At 39.4% G+C, this 23,924-nt stretch overlaps 2 protein-coding genes across 3 annotated transcripts; both read left to right on the forward strand.

Moving 5' to 3' along the window:
• The first annotated feature begins 1,289 nt into the window (after positions 1-1,289).
• Positions 1,290-3,631, forward strand: LOC126854745 (G kinase-anchoring protein 1-like). 2 transcript variants are annotated; one of them, XM_050601759.1, is made up of 6 exons: positions 1,290-1,777; positions 1,933-1,998; positions 2,378-2,615; positions 2,728-2,985; positions 3,079-3,236; positions 3,355-3,631. In XM_050601759.1, the coding sequence occupies exons 1-6, from the start codon at positions 1,589-1,591 to the stop codon at positions 3,385-3,387; spliced, it is 942 nt and encodes a 313-aa protein (XP_050457716.1). In that variant the 5' UTR covers positions 1,290-1,588; the 3' UTR covers positions 3,388-3,631. The 2 variants fall into 2 exon arrangements, with proteins under 2 accessions (XP_050457716.1, XP_050457724.1); XM_050601767.1 differs by lacking the exon at positions 3,355-3,631 and having other exon boundaries at positions 1,292-1,777; positions 3,084-3,224.
• A 13,360-nt stretch (positions 3,632-16,991) lies between these two features.
• Positions 16,992-23,534, forward strand: LOC126854914 (uncharacterized). The gene is made up of 3 exons (XM_050602136.1): positions 16,992-17,159; positions 21,791-23,089; positions 23,365-23,534. Exons 2-3 carry the CDS (start codon positions 21,799-21,801, stop codon positions 23,529-23,531), a joined length of 1,458 nt encoding a protein of 485 aa, XP_050458093.1. The 5' UTR covers positions 16,992-17,159; positions 21,791-21,798; the 3' UTR covers positions 23,532-23,534.
• The last annotated feature ends 390 nt before the right edge of the window (positions 23,535-23,924 follow it).

Genomic DNA, 23,924 nt, shown 5'->3' on the forward strand with positions numbered 1-23,924 from the left:
ATTTAATAATATTTTTTAAACAACTAATTTAACTATTATATTTGGTTAATATAAACATTTTTTTTAATGGGAGATTTTCAAAAGGAGATTTAACCCATTATTTTAATGTTTATAAAAATATTTTTTAAAAATTCTATTTTTTTAATTAAATATTGTCTGCTCATTGGGTAAATGTTACTTGTGACTTATGATACGATGATACGTCTTCTCGGAAAAATTTGATATAAATCGAGATATAAATTGTCGATTAATTTGCGAGCGATTAGAACGAGGTATGTGAAAACTAGTTACCATCGAGCTTTCATTTTGTATAGATGCAAGAAAGCATCACGCGGATTTATACATTAATTATAAACATTCGAAATACACACATATTGATAATGATAATGGACCTGCGTGTTTTTAAAAAATCCGCACTTTTCTATAATATATTTTTTTATTTCTATATTATTTTCCTCTCTTTCTAGATAAAATTAATACGTCATTTTTCTTATGAAAAGTGTAAAATATGCGTGAACGAAAAGTTTCGCGTTTCTTATGCAGGCGTTGGTGGCAATAAAATGAAGCTGATATAAGTTTCTTTGACGAAGAGGTAAACATTTGATAAAGAAAAAGACGTTTAATTTTCATCTTATTAGAGATCAACGAAGTGAGTACGTTTGTTAAATATATGAGCAGATGACTGCGCTCGTTTTCTATAGTTGACATTTTGATACGCCTGAAAACATGAATCGACATAACTATATATTTTTATTTATTGAATAAATAAAGCGCGGGTTATATTCATCTTCACTTTTAAGCTTTTGTTGAATCTAAAAATTATATTATATATCTATATTATAAGTTTTCGGAAAAAAATTACGAATTTTTTATGTGTGTGAATTTATTACTATCCAATTTACACACATCATATGATCGGTTATTTTCTATGGTAAATAATATAATGCTATATATATATAAGCACATATAAAAGATAAGAAATACAAAAATTATAACATTTTTCAGTTATTTTTTTTTTATTTGTTGTGGCAATAATTTTTTTGCAATAAAAACATCATCGATACTTGTCAAAATTTATATTTATATAGGTTGCGTTCCGACATTCACTGCCAATACTGAGAATGTATAGTATACGTGACATAAACTATAGATTTTCCGTATTTGCAGTGAATATCGGAATGCAGCCTGATGCAGTCATAGGTCATAGTTCGTATATATATTTCGCAGTGACGCGAAAATATTTTTTATCGCAGTGTAGTTGGCAGACCTGTGTCGCCGAGCGGTGTGACGCAGTTGACCGCCGCAACGTGACGCTGACATCGCGGTTCATTTCCGGTGATACGTCGTTGACGATCGACGTTCAACAGCGCCAATTTTTCTCGGCGCGCGTTCTGTTTTCCGGTCGCCCTGCCGGTTTTATTACGCATCGCAACACCGACAGTCGACTAGTCGAGGTTGTCTTTGGCGCTGAGATTTGAGATTTGCCAATTTTCTTGACAAGCACCTCTCGCCTGACATTGAAAGTGCTGCCGATTCGACGTCGCTGTCAACTTTTGACGTGCGTTTTAGTTCGTTATCAGACGAAAAAATGGCGACCGCCGTACCATCGCGATTCGCCGTCCTTAGCATTGAGGATGACGATTTCAAGCCAAAGAAGACCCAGAAGAGCACGACGACGAGCAAGACTAACGCGAAGAACAAAGGCGACAAGCCGAAGCAACAGCAGCAGCAGCCCCAAAATCAACAACAACAAGCAAACAAAAAAAAACAGAACAAAGTAAGAGTCATACGTCCATTGTTGTTGTTGAGTTTTTGTTTTTAATTAGCCGGCGAAACGTCAACCGGATGCGACGTTGCGGCGGGAAATATGGACATTTCGAATTTATTTTTTTCCCAACTGTCAATAAGTTTCATGCTTCTTTTTGATTTTAGGGAAAGAAGAAAAAAATGAATAATGATGATCAACAATGGGAACAGTGGAAGCAAAAAGATACGATGGTAAAATATGAATCTTTGATGGAATTTTATATGTAAGATTTATTTATCTAATAATTTATTTTCAATTTTATTGAAAAAATTTAAGATGCTTGAATAAGTTTTTTAAAATTTCTTCAGCATTTTCTTTCTCTTTTTATTTAATAATGAGTTTTTAATAATTTTAATAAGTTAATATAAGTTTTATAAGCAATAGTAAAGAAATGATAAAAGTTGCGAAAAATGATAAATTTTGAAAGATCTAATTTTAACATAATTTTAATATAATTTTAAAGTTAATATATAATTTAATATCCATAATTATCTACAGTTTTATATTTATTTATAATATTTTGTAATTATCTATGATTTTATCTTATGTATCATGTAATAAATCCCTAAGGCTATCGAGGAAGCATTTGAACAGGAATTACACCAAGCTATCTTACTATCAAAACTGGCATATGAAGAACAATTAGTCAGCACAGCAAAGAATGAAAAAGATCAAGAACAGATTAAAAAGTCTGGTAAAAAGTCAAAGAAGGCAACTATGTCTCTAGTAGAATTTAATAGTCTGTCATCATCAAATTTAGTATCATCACCAATACTACCAAGTGAGCCTGTAGACAATAAATCAAAAGGTAATGATTTATATAATGAAGTAATGAGTTTAATAATCTGGGAATGAATGGAAAAATGTAGTGTAAAAAGAAATAAAAAATATTTAAGTGATAATTTTTCTGATTCTTATAGAAATAGATGCAGAGTTTTTTGATAGGGTAGAGAAGGAAACAAAAGAAGAAATAACAAAGGGAAAAGAAAAGGATATGCTGAAAGCTAGATTAAATAAAATTGATGATGATATAACATCTGCACAGTTAAGAGTAGAAATTGAAAAACGTGATGAAATGATCAGCCAATTGAGAACTGAAGTACATACATTGAAAGAAGAGTTAACACAAGTTAAGGAAAGAAATAAAAAATTATATCAAATATTATCACACGGCGAGAGTGAGTACTGCATTTTTAGTGTTAAATGATACACATTAATCTCTCGATACTAAGAATACTAAGATTATATTTATAATTATCATTTTTTCCTAGTGAAGGATAAAGCATCCGTATTAGCTGAAGTAGCAAAATTGCAAGAAATACGAGACGAATTAACATCCGAAGTAACTTCTTTACATGCTCAATTAGAGCAAGAAAGATCTAAAACACGATCTACATCCAGCGCAGATTTGAAAACGTCTAAACAAATTGTAAGACAGTATTTTAATATTGTGTAGTTTTTTATATGAAACCGCATAATATATAATTTTAATTTCTTCTTAAATACATTAAATAAAATGTTACATTTATGCATCTTGTATATTTCAGAACAAGAAAAGGCCGGCCAATGAAAATGCCTAATTTGCTTTTTGCGAAGAACTGTACTATTGTGATCTAATTTTTATTGATGATACATATTGATTAAGTTGCAACTTGAAAAAAAAATTATGTCTGCAAAAAAAAAATTTCGATCTCTTATAATATATTTTATATTTACTTGTTAAATGTAATTTTAAGACATACAACTAAATGACAGCTCTTGTTAACTTAATTTATTTCACAAATGTATATTATGAAAATAATATTACAGCCTATGCATTAGCAATTTTCCATTTTTGTTTCTTTTTTAGAAGACTGCAACATACACTTTATTTTTTATTTTTTTCTTGTTTTAACTGTTTAGCTGTGAAAGGCATTCTTAAAAAATAAACTTTTATTTACAAATAGCAAATACTTATATATGCGCTTTTGAAAACATCAGTTTTGTTGTCTATAGGATACTAAAGGATATTATCGTCTCGCATATAGCGGATGATTTTCGTTTAAATGCGTCGCAGCTAAGGAATTAATAAGTAAATTTTTTTTTTAATTTATCACTATATGAAATGTTGCAGAGAAAATTCACAATGCTAAAGAAGATCTATAAAAGCTCTTCCAGAATAAATATTTTATAATATATCATCTTCCGAACTGCGCGATACATATATTAATATACATGTGTGAATATAAATATAAATATATATATATATATATATACACATACACATATTGTTTAAAATATTTTGTAATAAACACCTTCTACATAATACTACTTTTAATCATTAACCATCTCTATTTATTTTTCTCATATTTTTATATAATTAATCAGAATATAATCATCTAATTTGTTTAACAAATTTTGCATAATATTTAACAAATAAGGAAAAAACCTGATTCTTTTAGCAATTGTTACTATTATTTTTACCAATTTATAAATGTAAATCTATAATTTCTATAACTTTTTATAATTATTTTTTAATATATTTTTGCATGTTAAAATATATTTTGCTTTGAATAAATTTGAATCTGAATTTTTATAAAATCTATATAAAAATAATTTTATTTATAATTTACGAAAAAAATATATGAAAAATGTGATCTTTATAACAGGTATGATTTGAAGTTAATATTATGTGATTTCCAAATTCGTGGATTTTAGTCTCGCTTTATGCGATTGTCATCATCTCTATATCTGCCAATTTCCAGTCCTTTCAACCATTCCAGTGGGCGCTACATCCATTCGCACGATACTAAGCTTCATCCGGATTATACGTGCGGTTGCGCATTTTTATGGAAATTTTTTTGTTCGTTTTTTCTGCCTCGAGTTATTCCGCGTGATTTTTTTTCGAGCTCACTTCCAGCGACTTCAACATGCAGTTCGATACGTTATACGTTTCGCAATTCTTTCTTTCTTTTTTCCCTCTTTTTTTTTGTATGGCTTTGCTCCCTTCAGCATGCATAAAAAAAGTTTTTGTATTCTAGCTATGTTAGCTTTAAATATGAATTATATTTTATACAAGAAAAAAACATGGTCCGTAAGCGGACGATAAAAATTAACAGTTATATATGTGTGTGTGTGTGTGTGTGTGTAAAAAATTAAAGAAATATTAATGATTTATGAAATGAAATAGATTAGATATCTATATACATTCATAAAATGAAATTTAGACATTTATATGTAATTTAAACTTTCTATTTTCAATAAATAAAAAAAATCTATGATTTGTTGTTAAGTTTTGCGCTTTTATTGAAGAAATACGATTGCTTTTTTTAAATAAATCTACCTATAAAAATTGCAACAATTATATTCAATAGATAGCAATTAATATGATGGTTTAATTTTAAACCATGGAGATTGATATGTGATAGCGACCTAGGTACAGAGGCGCGCACTCATCTTCTGACTGAAATCTTGACCAATAAAAGGGGCATTAGCGCTAAGTGGACGCCTCGCCTACTCGGTCATAGTCCTGTTTGCTACTCTAGAGCAGAGGGTGGAAAGCTTGAGGGACGTGTTTAGCGATAGATATAACTGCCACCGGACTTGTGACAGCTTCCGCCAATATATCGAGCTTTAAAAAAAAAAGTTAGAGGTAAACGCGATTTTTAGACTACACGATACACACTTGCATGCTTTTCACGAGACATCTTTTATACCTTTTACAATATAAACAGCTTATTTTTTTTATATACTTTATTATATCATCAAATGTTAATAATTTATAAGATGAAAAAATTTTTCAAATAAAAGATAAAAGATAATATTTTATAAAATCTGAGATTAATTCGATGATCTCTTTATTTAATATTAATTAATTGTTGAAATTTTCCGTAAGAATGTTTGCGTTTTTTGTTTTACAAATTTTTTGGAGGATAAAACGCGACTTTCTCGAATCCATCGCTACGGAGGGAGGAAGACGAGCGTAGTGAGGAGGGAGAAGGGAGAAAGGGTGAAAGAGATAGAGATGGGAGAATATGGAGGGGGATGGAGGAAAGGGAACACGGTAGATTGAGGGTTTTAGGACGCGCGGCGGTATAGGGGGTGACAGTGGGGATTCATTATCTGACAGTCTATTGTCATTCCTGCGGACTGAGATTTTGCTTGGGCCAAGAATACCGCGGCATTACCACTACTCTCTATAGATGTATATGTGACGAAACGCGATAGCTTCAAAAAAATATGTCTGTTGAAAAGTCGAGGATTTCAGTTGGCTACATTTCCTCTTATGCACGACGACGACGATGCATATTGCTTCTCTCTCTTACTTTTAAATTCATCCATGGCTGATATGACGAATTTGACATTTTTTCTGATACCGATGGTTGAGTGCGCCGAGCTTCCCCCATCTGTATTACAAATCTTAAAGTTTTAATTTTAATTTTATTTTTATACAATTTTTTTAGTTTTCATCTATTAACAAAATCTGAGTTTTTAAATTTTGATATCCCTGCTCTATCGATTTTTTTAAGAGTTTTTAACAATTTTTGAATGAATTAGTTTCGCAAAATTAGGTCATTGATAACGGATAAAAATGATTGCAAGAAATTAAGAACGCGAAGAGACATCTCGAGCGATTATTCTAAAACTTTCAACTGCTTTTATTTTTCTTTCACCATAAACTCTACTATATTCGTGCGCGATGAATTAAATGTAAAGGCGCAGACAATCTCCCATGCAAGAAAGGACGGTTATTATTTATCGGAAACGCGAGATGCGGGGAATGGAAAAGACGAGCGGAAAATTAATTTGAACATTAGGCAGGAAAATTAAGGAGCCGCGGCAACAGCTTCGCCATCGGCGAAGGCTCTCGCTGTCACGATGTTATTCATTCGCGGTGCGTATCCGCAATATCATTAACGCCCTTTCGCGGATATAGCGGCGTGCGCCAAGTGTGTCGTCTTTGTATATGGATATATATTGTTAAGCGGCGAAATTAAGACTAACGAGGAAAGTATTTGTCGCGTCGCACAAAGGGGATGATAACTTACTCCGATGGCGGAAAGAATGAGTTTTCTGCAGAGGATAATGAGATCGCGGTCGCGATCCACGATCTTTGCGCCTCGTTTGATCGAAATAATATCTAGAAAGATAAATCGGCGTATAATTTGATACAATCAGAAGCAAAGATGCTCGGGAATCTCAGCAGCGATGTCTGATGATTGTACATCTGTTTTGCAAAAGCGAGAGAAGTGGGAGAGAAAGAGAGAAGGAGAGATAAGGAAGGACTGCAGGTGTAATTTAAATAGACCATGTTGGCGGTCCAGCACGGTCCATTTAAATTGATACGGGTTCACGTATATTTTTAATTGTATACTTAAATTCGGCTATACATTAAAGAAGTTATTCTTAAATTCTTTTGCTTAGCAGTATGTATACATTTTTTTTTTTAATCTATCATGTATACATGAATTTGGACATCATACGGATATCGTGCCATGAATATTCTTCCTGAATAACGGTTTAGGTTCCTGAGCGATAATCCGTATCGTCACACCTATTAGACCTTTGAATATCTAATGTGTCACTAGTCAGATTACATCTGACCAAGATCAAGTAGATCTCGCACAATGTATCAAACTATCAAACCGCCATCCATATTCAGTACACCGTTCGGCAAATTGTCGCTTAAGACAAGATACATCCCGCGTGATACATCTCTGCTCGGTCCATTGGACCTCGAGACCTTATTATCATAAGCTTCGGTCCCCTTCGCGACCGTATGTTGACAGACAATCTAATCATGCGCCATCATTTGTTTTATAAAGAGAGTACTCGGATACATTCCGCGAGTATCACTGTCGCTTTTATATCATAATGATGTACGTTAAAATCGCGACGTCGCCCATTCCATGGGAAACTTTTGCCTTTACGATTCCACCTCGTTATAAAACGAAACTCCGCGTGTAGCCATAAAACTAAAAAGGTCGCGAAAAAAAGAAAAATGTAAAGGAATGTATGAAATGTCACATGTGAAAAATGAACGACCCTCGCGTAGGTCGCGACTTTGATTACCGTATAAATTCGAATCGAGGAGTATTTTTACACCCCTCCCCTCCTCCCCCTCTCCCTCCCTCTTCCCCCCTCGAGGCCAACGCGACGCGTTGCGACGCATAGCGTTCGTCCGTTCGTCGATGTACGCGCACGCGAAACGATTAAAGTTTTAGAAGTATCGATTCTACCACGGCGTTAACCGTTGACAGACAGAGGGATCGTCAAAGAGCATAATAATTACTACGGGCCCGTAGAGAAGAGAGGCTCAAACCCCTTTGTTCTATAGTCATTTTACGAAAAGGGGGCCGACCGAGCGGGGGACCGAGGGGGGGTGCTGCCTCGCCGCGAAGGGGTCGTTCGCGGTTGGAGAGCATCCGTTTCAACCGCGCCATTATGTAATTGATCCGGGCCTTCCGTATGAAAGCGATCGTTCGTACGGATCTTTCCTCCCTTCCTATGAAAATGTTAAAAGAGAAAAAGAGATGCAGGCACTATTTCAAACATTTCATAATCAACCGCGAAATAAAGAAAGGACCCCCTGTATTAACTGCTAAACGAATCTGAAGAAGAGAACAAGACTCTGCCTTCTTGATTTTAACAATTTGAAGAAAGTTAAATAAAATATATTCTCTTCTTTTTCCTATATCCAATTTTTTTCCTATCGCACATTATTTATAAAGACGACTAGAATTTTGTCTCAAGACAAAGTCTTTATACATTTATGTTGATTTTACGTCAAGTGACAGTACGAAAAATTTAATATTTAGCCCGTTCTCGTATCGTTTTTCCATATTGAAATTCGACAGCGCGCGGATATTAATTTAGAAAATCCGCTCGTTATGAAGATCTTTTTGTTCGTAGACAGGAAGAGGGAAAATCGCGTTGCATCGGGGGTGCGATCCGCGGGATTCCCGAATTCGTCGGAGGATCATAATTAACAAGGGTCGATGCCTTTAACGATGGACACAATTAGAAAATGGTACACAGCGCAGATTCCTCCCCCTTCCCTACAGTCCTTCATCTCTCTCTTTCTCTCTCTCTCTCTCTTTCTCCCTCTATCATTCCTGTCGATACGGTATGATTAACGCGCACCCTTCATTATTCATTTTCGTTTATATATTCGCCACGGCGACAGCGGCGTTGCGCACTCCCCGAAAAGACAATCAAATGGGAATTATACCACCGGTCCCGCAAATTCGCCCTCTCCTCACACATACAGACGCGCGTGCACGCACACGGCCACGACGGTAGATATTTAATTAAAGTTGTTTGCGCAACCAAGTTTGGAAACTTTGGGGGATAACTTACCGTCCGGAAAGCAGCACATTCCCAGGAGGGGAGGGGGAGGGGGGGAGGAAGAGGATCGCATTTAATTGTCCCAGCATTAAATGCGTCCTTTGAGTTATGCTCGTCATCGTGTCACCGGAACTCGCAATCGGGCCGCATGCATCATCGCGCGGCGCGACGTGAAATTTATTAATGCCGTCGTCCAATTAATTTTCCCCGTTTTTCGCCCGAATGGTGAACGGGAGATCATTACAGGATAAATACAATATAATATTCTATTTTTCTTCAATTTTTGCCGTCTTCTCTATTTTTACATGAATCGAATAAAATTTATCTACGAGTTTGACAAACAATAACTATTCGACAATCACTATATTGTCATTTGCGCTTTTGGATGCTGGAAATAATTTCACGGAATAAAAGAAAAGAAGAAACATTTTTTGAAAAAAAGGATTTTTGAAGAGGGGGTCGTCACACAGATTCGGGGAACGAGATAAAAGATAGAGGCGGCAGTATTCGCGTGGCGTGCCGAGAAACGGGAGGCCACGCTAGATCCCGTAAACGTATTCGTGTCAAAAGCAGCTCCGGTCGAGACCCGAGTTATCCTCTGTGACCCCACTCTGTCATCTCGAACTTACCTCGTCTCCTTTCAACCGCGGCCGGTTCGTGGCTGTTATTTCATACGCGATATTCTACCTCCTCTCGAATATTCGGTCGTTATTTTTTCCTCACCGTGCATAAAATGCGAATCATATTATCGAATGAACGCTCCGAAAGCGTATGGATCTTTATTCCGATACGGCATATGTAAATTAAATTCATATTCGAATATTCCTCTGATTTTGATTCGCATGAAAAGAAAATTTGAAAAAATTTAGTTGGTGTTATAGAAATTCCGCATAATAAATTTCAAGTCATTTATTTTTTAAATTGTAGATACGGTTGGTTCTTTATTGGGGCATTATCAATTTTTTCTAATTTTTCCTCGATGTACTTATACGTGATATTTGGAATGTTTTATGATATTAGAAACGATGCATTCACGCGTGACATATATCAAACTCGGGCTTGGCTTTATTTCTACACAAAAAAAAATTTTCTGGTACGATGCACTTTAAAATCTCAGCCGCATATTTCGAGTGCAAGCTATCTTGCATGCAGCGAACACTTTGCGCTCTCGAAAACTCACCGCGATAAAGCTTCTGTCGGTTTTACGATGTTACTCGTGTTCGTTGGATCGCATCAAGATCTCCGAAAGCCTATAACAGCCTCGCGAAGCACCAGATTATCGCGTTGATGCGTTATTTCGTCAATTTAAACGTCAACTGTCATCATTTTCTTATCATTATTTTAACAATAAAATATCCCAAAGGCTTTAATTTCTAAACAAATGTTCAAAATTTATTTTTTGATTTTTGTTGTATTTTGTTGTTATCATTTTCTATAGAAATATCAATATATATAAATTTTTGTAGATTTTGTCATACACACACTTTTTGAGATAGCTAAAATTGCAACAAGACATTGTGACCCGTTGTCACCAAAAACAGAGCAAAAAAAATGTGTGACTTACAAAAGTTAATGTTATATAAAAAATTATATGTTTAAAAAATATTTATCCCTGTTATTAGCAATATATTAGTGAGTTATATACGCCGATCTGCATGTAAGTAATTGAAATTCGATACTTATCACAAATCTGATTCTCTCGAAACTTCAAAACTGTGTTCTTTTAAAACCACATATAAATGATTTTTAATAATACTATTGTATCGAAAAATATCAGTTTTATAATAATATCAAATTTGTTAATAATAAATGGTACACATGTACAAGATGAGAAAAAATAATTGTTTTTGTTCCGTATACAATATACTTTCATAAAAATTTATATTGGATTTTATTTAAATTGTATGTCTGTATTTCTTTATTTTAAATTGCGATAAGAGTCTTATCATTAATTTCTAAATGAACAAATTCCAAAAGCTTGTATCTGCTTGGTTTACTCATCACTTTGACAATTTGATGGACAGAGGGTGTAAGAGAGCTGTTCTTTTATTAGAAGGAGAAGATCCATTGATGCTCGATAAACGCAGTCGCACGCATCTCGATTTTTAAGTATCGAGACGGCTTTGATCTCATCGTCTCTCTCGCCCCGGAGGGTAAAACGGATTCGCAGGATACGTATCCGGCAACCTGCCGACAACAAGGACCCAATACGGGAAACGCGCGCGGCGAGGCCGGAGAAAGCTTACGCCCGCGAGCGAACTTACACGGGCGCGTGTAGTATACATGTGTGTCATGCCAGGCGTGAATATGCGTGCGTGCGTGCGTGCGCGTGGGTCGCGTTAAGCGTAGCGTATAGCTCTATGATCTCACCCAGCCTCGTTCTATCCACCCACTTTCCATCCCCGCGGGGAGCGCTTCAGCCCCCTTTCAGCGACGAGCGCGCGCGCGCTCGCATTCCCCCTTGCCGCTACCGTCCCCGGGTCCACCCTAAACCGCCCCGTGTCGTTCCCCCCGACGTCGCACCACGTCGTCGCTGTCACCAGGCTGGCAGTCGCATCGTATCGCAAACAAAAGACGAGCGAGCGCGCGCCACTCATCGCTCGCGCTCGATGCGACAGCGAGTGACGTCCCCCAGCACCCTCTGCCTCACCCTTGTCGAGCCCACGGGTCCGGCTACCCCCGTACCCTCGCTGCCCGCCTCGTTTGCTTTTCTCTCTCTCTCTCTCTCTCTCTCTCTCTCTCTCTTTCGCGTGTCAACTTATTCTCCTCGTTGCTCCAATTCGCACCCTTCTACCCGACCCGATTCGGATACAGTTAGATAGAGAAGGAGAAACAGACACGATTGGAACGACGGGTCGACAGAGACGGTAGCAGAGACTACTACTCTTCCATCCATTCTGCCTTCCATCCGGTCTCTGTTGTCACCCTCTCCTCATCCTCTTCGACGCCACCGCGTCGCTCTACCTCTTCTCTTCCGCGGCTCTACGATTCCTGCCTGCCTGCCTGCCTGCCTGCCTGCCTGCCTGTGCCTGTCCCTCAACCCTCCCCCTGGCCTACTCTCTTCAAGTCTGATTCTCCCGCTGCTCACCCTCTCTCTATCTTTCTCTCTCTCTCTCTTTTGTATCTCCCGTTTGCTGCCCCCGTTTTCGCCTGCTTCTCTTATACCACCCCCTTCTTCCTGTCAAAACCCAAACCATCGACAACCACCACCACCATCATCGTAGTCACCCACACGCCGCGACAGACAGGCGTACACCGTACAGCAGAGCTATCTGTTGTTATCACCAGTTATTTGCATCCCTTCGTAGTCGGAGGGGCGGCGAACGCTCTCTATCGTTCTGCCTGCCGCGAGAGGACGAGTAGTAGATATAGACGGATAGAGAGAAGAAGAGGGAGAGGTTTGAAATTCTCGGGAGCTTTACTTCCCGGGAATATTACGCACCCTGCTGCGAGCTCTCGCAGCGAGCGCGCGACTCGAGTGATTCCTCATCTCTCGCCCTTTTCTCTTAAAACCGCCCGCTCACCTCCTCCTCCTCCTCCTCCTCCTCCTCCTCCTCCTCCTCCTCTTCATCGCGCCTCTTTCGCGCGTGGGACGACAGATGCGCAACAACGGGGATAAATCTCGATTAAACGAGCGCGCGTGGCTGTCAGCCGATTCGCGTTCAACTGAGATCTCGAGATCCATGATTCGAAACAAATTCAAATGAAGATTTATCTGATTTTTATGCTTTAAATATAAAGTTGTTAAATTAAATGGAATGGTAATTTATTATAAGTTCATCTCATTCTTCTACATCTTTCAGTTACGATAAGCGAAACTTATTTATTTAGATGTTACTGTGAGCTCAATGGATGGGACTGAAGATTACGCCTGAAAAGCGTTTATTAAATGTACATTACTATCACTTTCACCCTATTCAGTTGTTCATGCACTAAACTCGGATTAACGAGGGTTCAGAATGAATAATCAGATTTCTGCGTGCGCGATGATGCGTCCCGTGCTCTCAAAGAACAGCGCCGTCGAGAGCACCGGCCGATGGTGTCCTCGATTTTCGCACATTATAAGGGATACGGAAGAAGGTGGTGGAAGGAGACGATATCAAAGAGATCTAATTGTAACCGCATTGTGTCACGTATATCTGCCTATATATCGGCCAGAGGCATTCCTGAATTCCATCTATCGAAGGAAGGGAAATTCGAGAGGGAGAAGAACGAGCGATAGAAATGCGATAGGAAAGAAATCCGGGTTGGAAGGAGGTGGAGGCGGGAGGAGGGAAAATGGATGCCGAGGAAAGAGCACTGACGAGTCGTCGGTGTTTAAAATTCCCATGAGGCTTCGCAGTTTCGCGTTCTCTTCGTCGCGAGGGAATGCGGGCAAGGGGAAACGGTAGATCGGGGTTGCAGGGGGCGACCGAAAAGGTGGTGGCAGTAGTGGTGGTGGTGATGGTGGTGGAGAAGGGTTGCAGTCGACAGATTGCCGCGGGGACAAATAAGAGTGTATCCAGTCGCCGAACGCGACGAGGCGAATTTCGGGTAAATTGTTTCTCCGAACCCTCTCTTTCCCGTCCTCTTCCACCTCCTGCTAACTCTTCGGATACTCGAAGCCTGGAGAAGAGACTCTTGGTACCGTCGAATCGTCGATTGAAATTTTAGGGTGCACGCTCAAGAAGAACGAGCTATCTCTAACTGCGGATTCACGGCCTCCGAAATACATCCTCTTCTCTTTAGCCTCTTTCTCCCTCTCTCTTGGGAGCAGCGATTTCGAATCGCTGGCCTGTCACCCAACCGCGAAGTTCATATCCGTGCATCTCATTTCTTCGCTCCTAATTTACTCATCGTTAGAGTTACTTATCGTGCGAAGAACGACCATTAAATTAGAACTGAATTGAAAACATAAACTAAAGAAATATAAAAATTAAATATGTCAAGTTAAAAAATCAAATATCAATAACAATTATATACAAAAAGAATACTTATGTATACCGAGACTGTGTTGTAATACGATTGAAAAGAGAGATAGTGGGGATGATAATTCTGTATAAAAGAATAAGTCAATAAAATAATAAAAATAAAGCCTCTTTTTATTCGGAAAATTGATTTTAAATATTCAATAACACTTTTCTTCTCTTTCTCTGTTAAAATTGAATAAACTATAGGAACAGTCTATACTTGACATTTTACATTCAAATTTTCGAATTAGAATTCCAAGTCTCGTTCGTATCTGATTTTCAATTCACGTTAATGCTATTTTGATTTGTAAATAATATAAATTAATATTGAAAAGATAAAATTCAAAATCCGCTGAATCGTGAATTTGATCGGCACACGCGAGATGTGCGCGGGAGGGACAACTTTGAGAAATTCTTTACATAATTAATGAGCGGAACGTGCGGGTGCGTGCACGGATTTATCCTCCTCGTCCTCGTCCCCATCCCCCTCGAATCGGCCGTCAAGAGGCGGCTAAGGGTAGAAACGGAGCGCCGGCTCGGGAGCTCGAAGTGGTGCGAATGAGCGCTTTCGCGCTTTACTACCCCTCGCGGCGGACCAATTAGCATCGTTTCACGTACGGTGTGATGTAAGTGGTCATCCTGTGTGTCGGACAAAAAGAGCGCGGCTGCGCGCCGCAGGAAAAGTCTTGTTAAATAATAAATACGCGCAACACGCCGCGATAAACTTTCGACGCATTATTTATCTCCTTCCCATTAATCGACCGCTCGCATGTTGTGAAAGAACCAATTATTCTTTTTGAAGAAAAAGATTCTATAATATTGTCAAATAATTAGTCATAATTTGCTAATTAATGTATATGATATATATATACAGAGTGTTTGAAAAGACTATAACATCTATTACTAAATGTATTTAATTAATAAAAATATAAAATTTTGAAGCTGCTATCAGAGATTTCATAAGAGGCATATCACTAGAAAAGTTTTCAGTGCTCCTAGAAGTCACTTTCAACATCTTTTGTGAAAAAAGACTAATTTGCTAATAATGTTTTTTTTTTAAATGTTTAAAATAGGTGTATAGTTTATTTTCCGAACATTCTGTACATATAAATTAAAATAAGAAATCTTTTGAATAAACTATTTTTGACTACGCAGAGTATCGAGAAATTTTAAAGATTTTTTGAATAATTTTGAGATATCAATGATACATCACACGGATGGATTTCAAAAGGGACGACTTTCGGCACACTTATTACTTATCCTTCCATTAATCAGATTAGCACATTTTTAGTTACTTGCAAGATTTACGTAATATAATTTTAAATGTTTATATAAAAAAAGAAATATATGTACAAATTTACTAGGCGGAGATTTTTATCTCGCCGTAAAAAATTTTTTGTCGTGAGTATCGAGCACGATGATTGTCCTCTTTCGATCTTTAGCAGAATTTAGCAGAACCGATGTGTATTACATTCGCGCATGCATACTCATCTCTCCTATCTATTGAAAAGCACATCGCTCATTGAGGTGCGTTTCCATGCACGATTTTGCGGGCTCTGCCGCGCACATTACGCATCGAGGGAAGCCTCGATATCCTTTAAAATCTAAATCCGAACGCGGAGGGGTTCGGTCGTCATCGATCCCATTGCGAAATTTACAATGTCGATGCGTGCGAGGGATCGATTCCTTTCTCGCGGATATCTGTTGCCTTCCAAAGAAGAAATGCCTGATCTAATTTACGAATAAGTCATCTCCTGTGTCAAAACACTTATTTATATATTATAATAAGACCTATTTCCTAGACTAACAAAACATAATTTAATTCACACACATGAGAAATTTTTTTAAAATTAAATTATCTCTTTAAAATTTAAGAGTTACTTTCTTTTGTATATTGTGGTAACAAAGTTACTTTGCAAATGCAAAGAAACCTAACAATACATAAGAGTGTTAATTAACACATGCTTTGATAATCTTATCGTATATGTAAGATGAAGTTTCGCATTCCATCCTCTTATCGTGCATAGCGTGACAACAAGCTGCTAGGGGGTTTCTTGGCAAATTGTATGACGCATACACGTGAGTTTTTCAATTCCATCTGGCATTAGAGATCGGCGTGCTGAATCCAATCCCTTCGCGGTGTCGTGCAAACACGTTCCGGATACGTGCATACGCGCGTCGAAGAGATACATCGGAGTGGAGGAAAACGAGCCGCGGTAACGATGGAGCGCATCTACGCGGGGAGAAAGATTCTTCCCGTCCTCCCCCTTCTACCCCTATATCTGTTTTCCACTTTTTTCCCCCGGCAGGGCTACCGCGAGAGAACCAGCCACACTCCCCCGCGTTATTCTCTTCTTTTTAGTGCCGCTCTCCTCTCCCTCTTCTCCCTCCGCGCGTTACTCTTTCTGTATCTGTCTATCTTGCTCCCGTTTTATTCTTCGCGCCGCGAACACGCTGTCCCTCCCGCCTCTCTCTCTCCCACTTCGTCTTTACCTCAAAATGTGGCATTCAACAGGGCTTCCACGCTGCTGCTTGCGGTGGTGCGGAATCCGCGCCGGTTTGCCGCTACGCGCGTGGCCGAGGGGCGGAGGGTGCATCGGGGAAATGATGCGCAGATTGGCCGGATCATCTCAAAAACCACCACCCTCCCGCCTCCTAGCCCACCTCCACCTCCTCCATCTCCTCGTCCTCTTTCATCCCCTCGTTCATTCTCTGCCTCCCTCGCGCGCTCTTCCACAGGCAGTGCTCCCCGTTACTCTCGCACCCTCGTCGCCGACAGTCGCCAAGGGATGGAATACAACCCCCACCGCCGCCGCCACCGCCACCGTCGCTGCTGCCGCCGCCGTCGCCGCCGCCGCCGCCGCACCATCACCGAACAACCATCCCGACAGCCACGCAGCCGTCGACGACGAGTGACTGAGTCCTCCGATTATTATCTCATTTGCCGCCACGGCCAGCAGCACGCGTCCGACCACCACTGCGACAGAGATCCATAGATCGTCATCCCGGGCGACCGGTGGATCGTCGTCCACGAAGCGGCACCAACTTCGAGGACTCCGCTGCTATCGCGTGTGCAGGTGAGTGCAACTCTTGAGGATAAGACCCCTCTTTTGCCGCGTGCCATCGAGAACGTCAGCGTTACGCAGGTGACATTGCAAAAATTTGACGAAAAGTTAGATGCGAAATAAATTTTTGTATTCTCACTTTGCTGGATATTTTTTTATATTTTTGATATATTTTCTTGAAATTTTAGATCTCTTCGGAAACAATTTAATCAGAAGCGATTTGCGATTTATTCTTCGTTATAGTGAAAAATGTCATGCAGATTAATTGTCTCGGAAGAAGTTGCTCTTTAACGCAATTTATTTACGCGAATCAAGATTTACTTATTAAAATATTACATTTGTGTGATAAGTCTAGATTTGTTTTATCATTCGAGTTTAACTAAATGAAGTAACGTCCAGATTATTCAGATTTCAAATTCAGACTAGATTGATATTCCTTTCTTCATGAAACGATGCAACTCTCTGTTGCACTATAGAGATGCTACTACGTAACATCTAATGATATTGCGGTTGTACCGCTTAACTGACCACTTGCTTCCTACTAAACATCTGCTGTGCATCTGCATGTCGCATCTATATGACAGTCAGGACGATCGATTCTGTACGCTGTTTTTTTTTTAAGCAAGAATGCGTATTAAATGTCACGGCGGCCGCAATAATTTTTATTGCGTGACAATCATTGCGTTTGCCATTATGTATATTATTACAAGAATATTAGTGTATGTCTATCTCTCTTTCACTCTCCATAATCATTTTTTACATCTTTTCTCAGTTTGCAAAAAACTTTATCTTCAATCTAATAAAAAACAATCGGATATTATTTTCTCTTCTAAAATAGAATTTTATCAATGGACACTCTATCTAATTGAATGTTTAAGAGTACTTATTTATCTCTTTCTACCATTTACACTCTACTATATATTATTATCTACATAATTTTTCTCTGTATTCTATGGATTTATAAAGATTTATCAAAGGACGTTGAATAAATATTGTTGATTGATAATAACAATAATAAAGAATCTGTCCAAAGCAGCAGACTATAAAGTTTGTCAAAGTGGCGGAGGATCGTACAGTGTCAGACCGTGATTATTTCTCGAGGTCGTAGGATTTCCAGGATTCTTCCGAGAGTCGTTTGGCGGATGCATTTTCTTCGCGTGGCACAGAAAGCAGGATGTTTGAATTACGCAGAGAGTTCAACCATAAAAAAAGCCCGGATTTTGCTGCGACCGGCGGCTTTTTCTTTCTATGCAAAACGAGAAGATTTTGCCGCGAGAGCGTCTCGCGATAAAAATATTTATGTGGACGTAAAAGAATCGCGAGCGTCTCTCCCCGAAAAGAAGTTAAAGAAGTGTACTGTACTGTATAAAGGTAGTTGAAACGAAGAATTTAATGTTCTTCAGACTTTAGATAGTAATTAATTATAAGAAACGACTTACCGAAAGCGTAAATCTCAAGTTTATCTCACAAATTTTAACGAGACTCTTACGTATAAATCTGATGCAATATATCAACTTTGACGATTATGGACTCATCACTTTGATAATTTTTTTATTTATTTTTTCATGCATTTAACACGATATTTTTTTTCAATTTACATTCGAAAATAAATTCTCAAGCGATGGTAGATAGATTAATATTTTTTAAATCGTATTTACAAAAATATTTTAGCAATTCTCTCTGTCTTTCTATTTCAGAAATAATATTTAGACAAACAAACTGTAGAAAAATATATATATAAAAATAGTTAACGATTGAAAGTATCGAGAACACTGATTAACTTGAAGGCGGAAAAAACGCGCGGCCGCCGACATATAAAATGCAAAATAAAACAGACGGTTACAATTGAGTGATGACAATTCAAAATATTTCTTTTACTATCACCATTTTTATAGGAAAGACCATATTTCGGTGAAACGAAAAATACAAGTGCCACTGGCGATCTTTGAAATGAAGATAATAATACAAGGCTTTATACAATGGAAGCATGTAAATGTAGAAAAATATTATATGGAAAAAACGTGTCTAATTGAATTTAAATCGAGTGAAATGATGAACAGATTGCAAAAAAAGAATTTTAGATATAGAATAGATGTTAATAACAATATAGTAAAAAGAGAGAAATATATTGTTCAGTTCAGAACGAAGAGAGAAATTTAAATAAAAGGAATGCTTTATTATTTGATATGCTCTGCATCTCGCGATGGAGATGATAAGGTGAATGCCGAAAGGAGGTTACAGAGATGGAAAGAAGAAGACGGGAACGAGGAAAAAGAGAAAGACGCAGGATCAGAGAATGTAGGGTGGTGAGATGAGCGAGGGGATGACGGTAGTCGCGGCGAAGGGAACCGAGCGGGGGCAGGGTGGCAGGCCTCGAAGGTAGAGCAGCGCGAATGCAAATATTCGCAGCTACAGAGATTGAAACAATCCGCCAATTAGAATCGTCGACGCGAACGGGATTATGCAGATTCGCGCCGCCCGCCCGGTGGCGGACGGGTTCCGGCAGCTGCCGCAGCGCGAGCGAGCTTAATTCAATCCGCCGAGTTGTCTTATGAATCGTAAACCGGCCTTCCCTCGCGCGCCGCGTGAAACCGAGATTGTCTCTCCACGGGGACGAGGACGGCGACGACGCTGACGACGACGACGACGATGATGACGCGCCGTCGGCGTCGGAGTGATTTCCATTCGCGTTTCCCACTTCAAGTGGAATAATAATGTAACGCCGGCTTCCCTCCTTCCCCCTCCCCTCCCCCCCCCTCTCCGTAAAGTCGCTTTACGGTCTTTAGAATAGCCGTCAAGCCGGTATCATTGTCTAAACGAGTCTCCGCGCGAGAAAAAAATCACCGACATTCCCGGAAGGACTCCCTCCCTTCTATATATGATAGAAACGCTTCGCGCTTCTGATAGAGAACGCTTCTTGATCTCATCTTTTAGAAAATTAAGAATGCCCGAGGGTTTTATTTTTCGCATTCCGTGGCAATGTTATTTTATTTATTTATTTATTTTTTTAATTAATAAATAAAAAAAATTGTGTGATAATAATTTTGTAATTGGACCGCTTCATACATATTTTTTCTTAAAGTTATGTTTCTTTCTATTTTTATACTGTTGAAGTAGCTCGAGAAATTTTGCGATACATACATTGCGAAAAGAAGTCACTGCAATCGCAACTTTGACATGTACCGCGCGATACGCGTATGGACGGAATTATGGCCGCGACATTGGCGGCTGGCGCCAACGACGGGCGCGTATTTATCACGAAGAGTAAAACTGACAGCAGTCCATTTCCCGTTCGTCCTGCCTGTCTGGCTGAACATAATATCTCCTGACGAAACAACGTGGACGCCGTTTGTTTGGGAAACAATGGACCGAAACAATGCCCGATCCCTCTCTCTCTCTGGACGCGCGGATGCACGAACGACTCCGCTCTCTGCTTTCCACGCCCCGTTGCTCTTTGGTCTTTCTGCCGAGGGGGCCTTTCTGCTTTCTGTCACGAAGAAAAATTTCTTCGACCATTGCGATTGCGCAAAATTTATTAATTAATTTGTCGCGATCAGAGTCGTTATTAATTATATGTATGATTGTAAAATTGAAAAGCTAAAGTTTGTTTCTCAAGATTGTCTTTGCAATGATCAGTTGCTGATGAAACACATTACGCACATTGAAACGTGTGCGAAAAAGATGCAAAATAATAATTTTTTTAAATAGATATTTGCAATGCAAGTATTCGAATCTTGCGGAATGATACTGATATCAATTGAAATATCTGCGTCGACGAATTCTTTTCTTGCAACGAGAATTCTTCGCGGGAATTCTCGCACTCGGGCGAGACCGAACGTGTACTTGACAGAAATTAGTATTCCTTAATGGATGACGCGATATCCCAGGCCGGTTCTCTCATCCCATCTCACTGTAGACGCCGCTATTCCTTGGTCTTAGACTTAAGGCCGGGAGCCATTCAATTAATTTCAGAAGACAATAGTAGCTCACTTCCACATCAGCGAGTCGTGCTTGTACATTCTTCGTACACAGTCATTACATCATCAAGCCCGCGCTATTCCATTGTTCACGGAATATTCTCGATCACTTATGTAAGGAGAGCGATGAGATACGGATCCATATTTGCACGTTTTAATCTCTCTTTTAAAACTCATGAAAAATCTTATTTAATATTTACACTATATGAGAAAAATATCATTTCAGAGTAGGAAAGTATCTTTTCTTTTGTTATAGAAAAATTATAGACATAGTAAAAAGAAAATAAAATTATTAGCTAAAAAATGTAAAATTAATAATTATAAAAATATATTTACGAAATTTGTTATCAGGTTTCAATTATATCTTATGTAAATTTTTGAAGTTTATGAATATCTACGATGCGCATCGTGTAGTACATAATAATATACATCTATCTAATTTATAATATCAGTAAATGAACGTCATGCGATCGGAAGAAAATAATTAAGCAAAATGAAAAGAAAAAGATATCGAGCGCGAGATGGAGACAATTCGAATAAATACTTAGAGTTGGACAATTTTGACAATCATTAAATTATTGCTTAAATTAATCTAAACCTGATGAAGTAATCTTACGTTATATAAAACTTCCGAGAATCTTATTTCATTTCTTTCACTGACCTCAGCCGCCGAAATGACGACGACCACGGGCGACCCGTCGACTTTGAAGACTCCGGCCTCTCTGTCGGGCGGAGATCTCGTTTCTCGCCTTCTGGCGGCCACTCCTCCGTATCTGTACAATGTCCCGCTGACACCTCATAGCTTCTTCTTCAGCGAGATGCTGCGATCCTTCGTGCAAGCCAAAACGGAGACAACGTCGGCCAACGGCGGTGGCATCGGCGGCGTCGGCGGCGCAGCTTCAAACGCGTCGCGACGTCGCAAGCGATCCTGGCGGGACGCCCGCGATCGACCACTGGAGCTCACGACAAAGGAACGATCTCATCATCATCATCATCATCATCATTACCACCAGGACACCAATAAATATTATCATTCCACGGCGCAGCAGCAGTCCGCGCAGATGCCGTCGGAGACTCGTTTGGAGAACGAGAGCAAACGAGCGGACACCTACCCTGACGCGACATCGGAAAATAAAGCCGGCTCCTTTGATCAGAAGCCCAACTTTGGCAGTGACATCCTGAAGCCTATCGATGAGAACAAGACGGATTTCTTGCCACGGCAGCACGGCAAAAATTTCTTCGATCATGAACGACCGCGGCAGCACTTCGATGCCCAACCGCCGGAAAACGTCTTCTCCGGCGGCGGAGAGTCGCGGAAAGTCAAGCCGGAGGACTCGCAGCAGCTGGAACGCAGCGGCAGGAACTGTAACTTCGACAACGGCAGGGGTTACGAAGACCGCACGAAGAGCATCGCGCCCGGCCAGGAGATCGTACCACCCGGTCTGCAGCTACCGGATCAGAAGAAGCTGGACTTTTCGCGCGGACCGTTTCTTCCCGGTTTGCCCGGCAGAGGATGCGAGGGCGTTCTTCAGGGCGTGAAGGGCTTCGCCGCTCTACCCGGTGGCTTGTCCAATCCGGCCGATTTTCTACCCGGACCGCTATGGTACCCGCCGTATCCGATGCCGCAATCCTATCCCGGCATCGATCCCCTGCACTTCTTCATAGATCTACGCGTCTCCGGTCACATCTGGGATCGCAAGCACGCCAACGAGCGGCAGCTACCCTTCAAGACCAAGCACTGCTCGGCCTTCAGCGTGCCGCAGTCCAAAGAATACAGCAATCGGCCGTTGAATCTCACCCGCGACGAAGCTACAACGTCGAAGAGCCCGGACGCGGAGAACACACGGGGTACCAATTATATCTTGAAGCACCTCACAAAGACGTATCAGGATATACAACAGACAAGGATCTCCAGGACGGACACGTCAACGGAGAACGAAGAGGATTCAAAGGAGATGCACCAAGGTAGGAAACACTGTACCATTCTTTTCATTCTGTTATATGACTTTTTAATTTTTTTCTTTAGTTTTGATAGAAGTAGAAATAGGCAATTTTCCTGCGTATCAGACCTATGTTTTAAAGTACGATAATATAGAAATACAATTGTTCTATTTCTGTCTCTAAAATATTTGCGCTATTCTTTTGCTTATCTAATATGTTGGAAGAATTGTCAGGCGTTATGTCCGTTATTTTAATAAAAAAAGGATGCATATGATAAAATATTCGTGTTGTTTTTCAAGTCGGCGAGGATGTCGCGAAAGTAGAAGACGCCGGTAATACGACAACGAGTTCCGAAGAGGAGAGAAAGGATCTACGGGCTCTGATCGGTCTTGAATTAGTAGTGGATTACGTGAAAGAGCCGAAGAGCGATCCGTCGACCGAGCAATCGTCACAAATAACGGAATAACTTAACTCATAATAAACATGACATGCAAAGAGACGCGCGCGCCGGACGGTCTTACCATTTTAATCGCTAAGATAGAGTCGTAGCGTCGCTATTCGCATTTTTTCTCTTGTTACAACTTTAAAACTGAACTCGCGATTGAATCCTTCGTCTAATATAGCACCTCTGCCAATGCAAAAGTCATCGAATTATGCACAAAATCGAATTGTTTTTTTTTTTACAATGTATCATATATTTCCATACGATGATTGTGGTGGGAAGAGAGAGGAGATTATTTGGGCATTGATTTGCTGTTCTTTAGATATTATTTTCGCAAAAACTTCTTTTTCGTAAGAATTTCTCGCGCGCGTGTATTTTCAACAGATATTTGAAAAGTGTCTCATTTGTTCTTTATTT

The sequence above is a fragment of the Cataglyphis hispanica genome, chromosome 1 (genome assembly GCF_021464435.1).
Source record: "Cataglyphis hispanica isolate Lineage 1 chromosome 1, ULB_Chis1_1.0, whole genome shotgun sequence".
NCBI classification, from domain to species: domain Eukaryota; kingdom Metazoa; phylum Arthropoda; class Insecta; order Hymenoptera; family Formicidae; genus Cataglyphis; species Cataglyphis hispanica.

What these genes read in the sequence shown, in the direction of transcription:
- LOC126854745 (XM_050601759.1), top strand. Translation starts at nt 1,589, where the DNA reads ATGGCGACCGCCGTACCATCGCGATTCGCCGTCCTTAGCATTGAGGAT. An exon ending in AATATTATCACACGGCGAGA is followed by an intron (nt 2,986 to 3,078) that starts GTGAGTACTGCA and finishes ATTTTTTCCTAG; the next exon opens with TGAAGGATAAAGCATCCGTA. An exon ending in TGAAAACGTCTAAACAAATT is followed by an intron (nt 3,237 to 3,354) that starts GTAAGACAGTAT and finishes TGTATATTTCAG; the next exon opens with AACAAGAAAAGGCCGGCCAA.
- LOC126854914 (XM_050602136.1), top strand. Translation starts at nt 21,799, where the DNA reads ATGACGACGACCACGGGCGACCCGTCGACTTTGAAGACTCCGGCCTCT. An exon ending in TTCAAAGGAGATGCACCAAG is followed by an intron (nt 23,090 to 23,364) that starts GTAGGAAACACT and finishes TTGTTTTTCAAG; the next exon opens with TCGGCGAGGATGTCGCGAAA.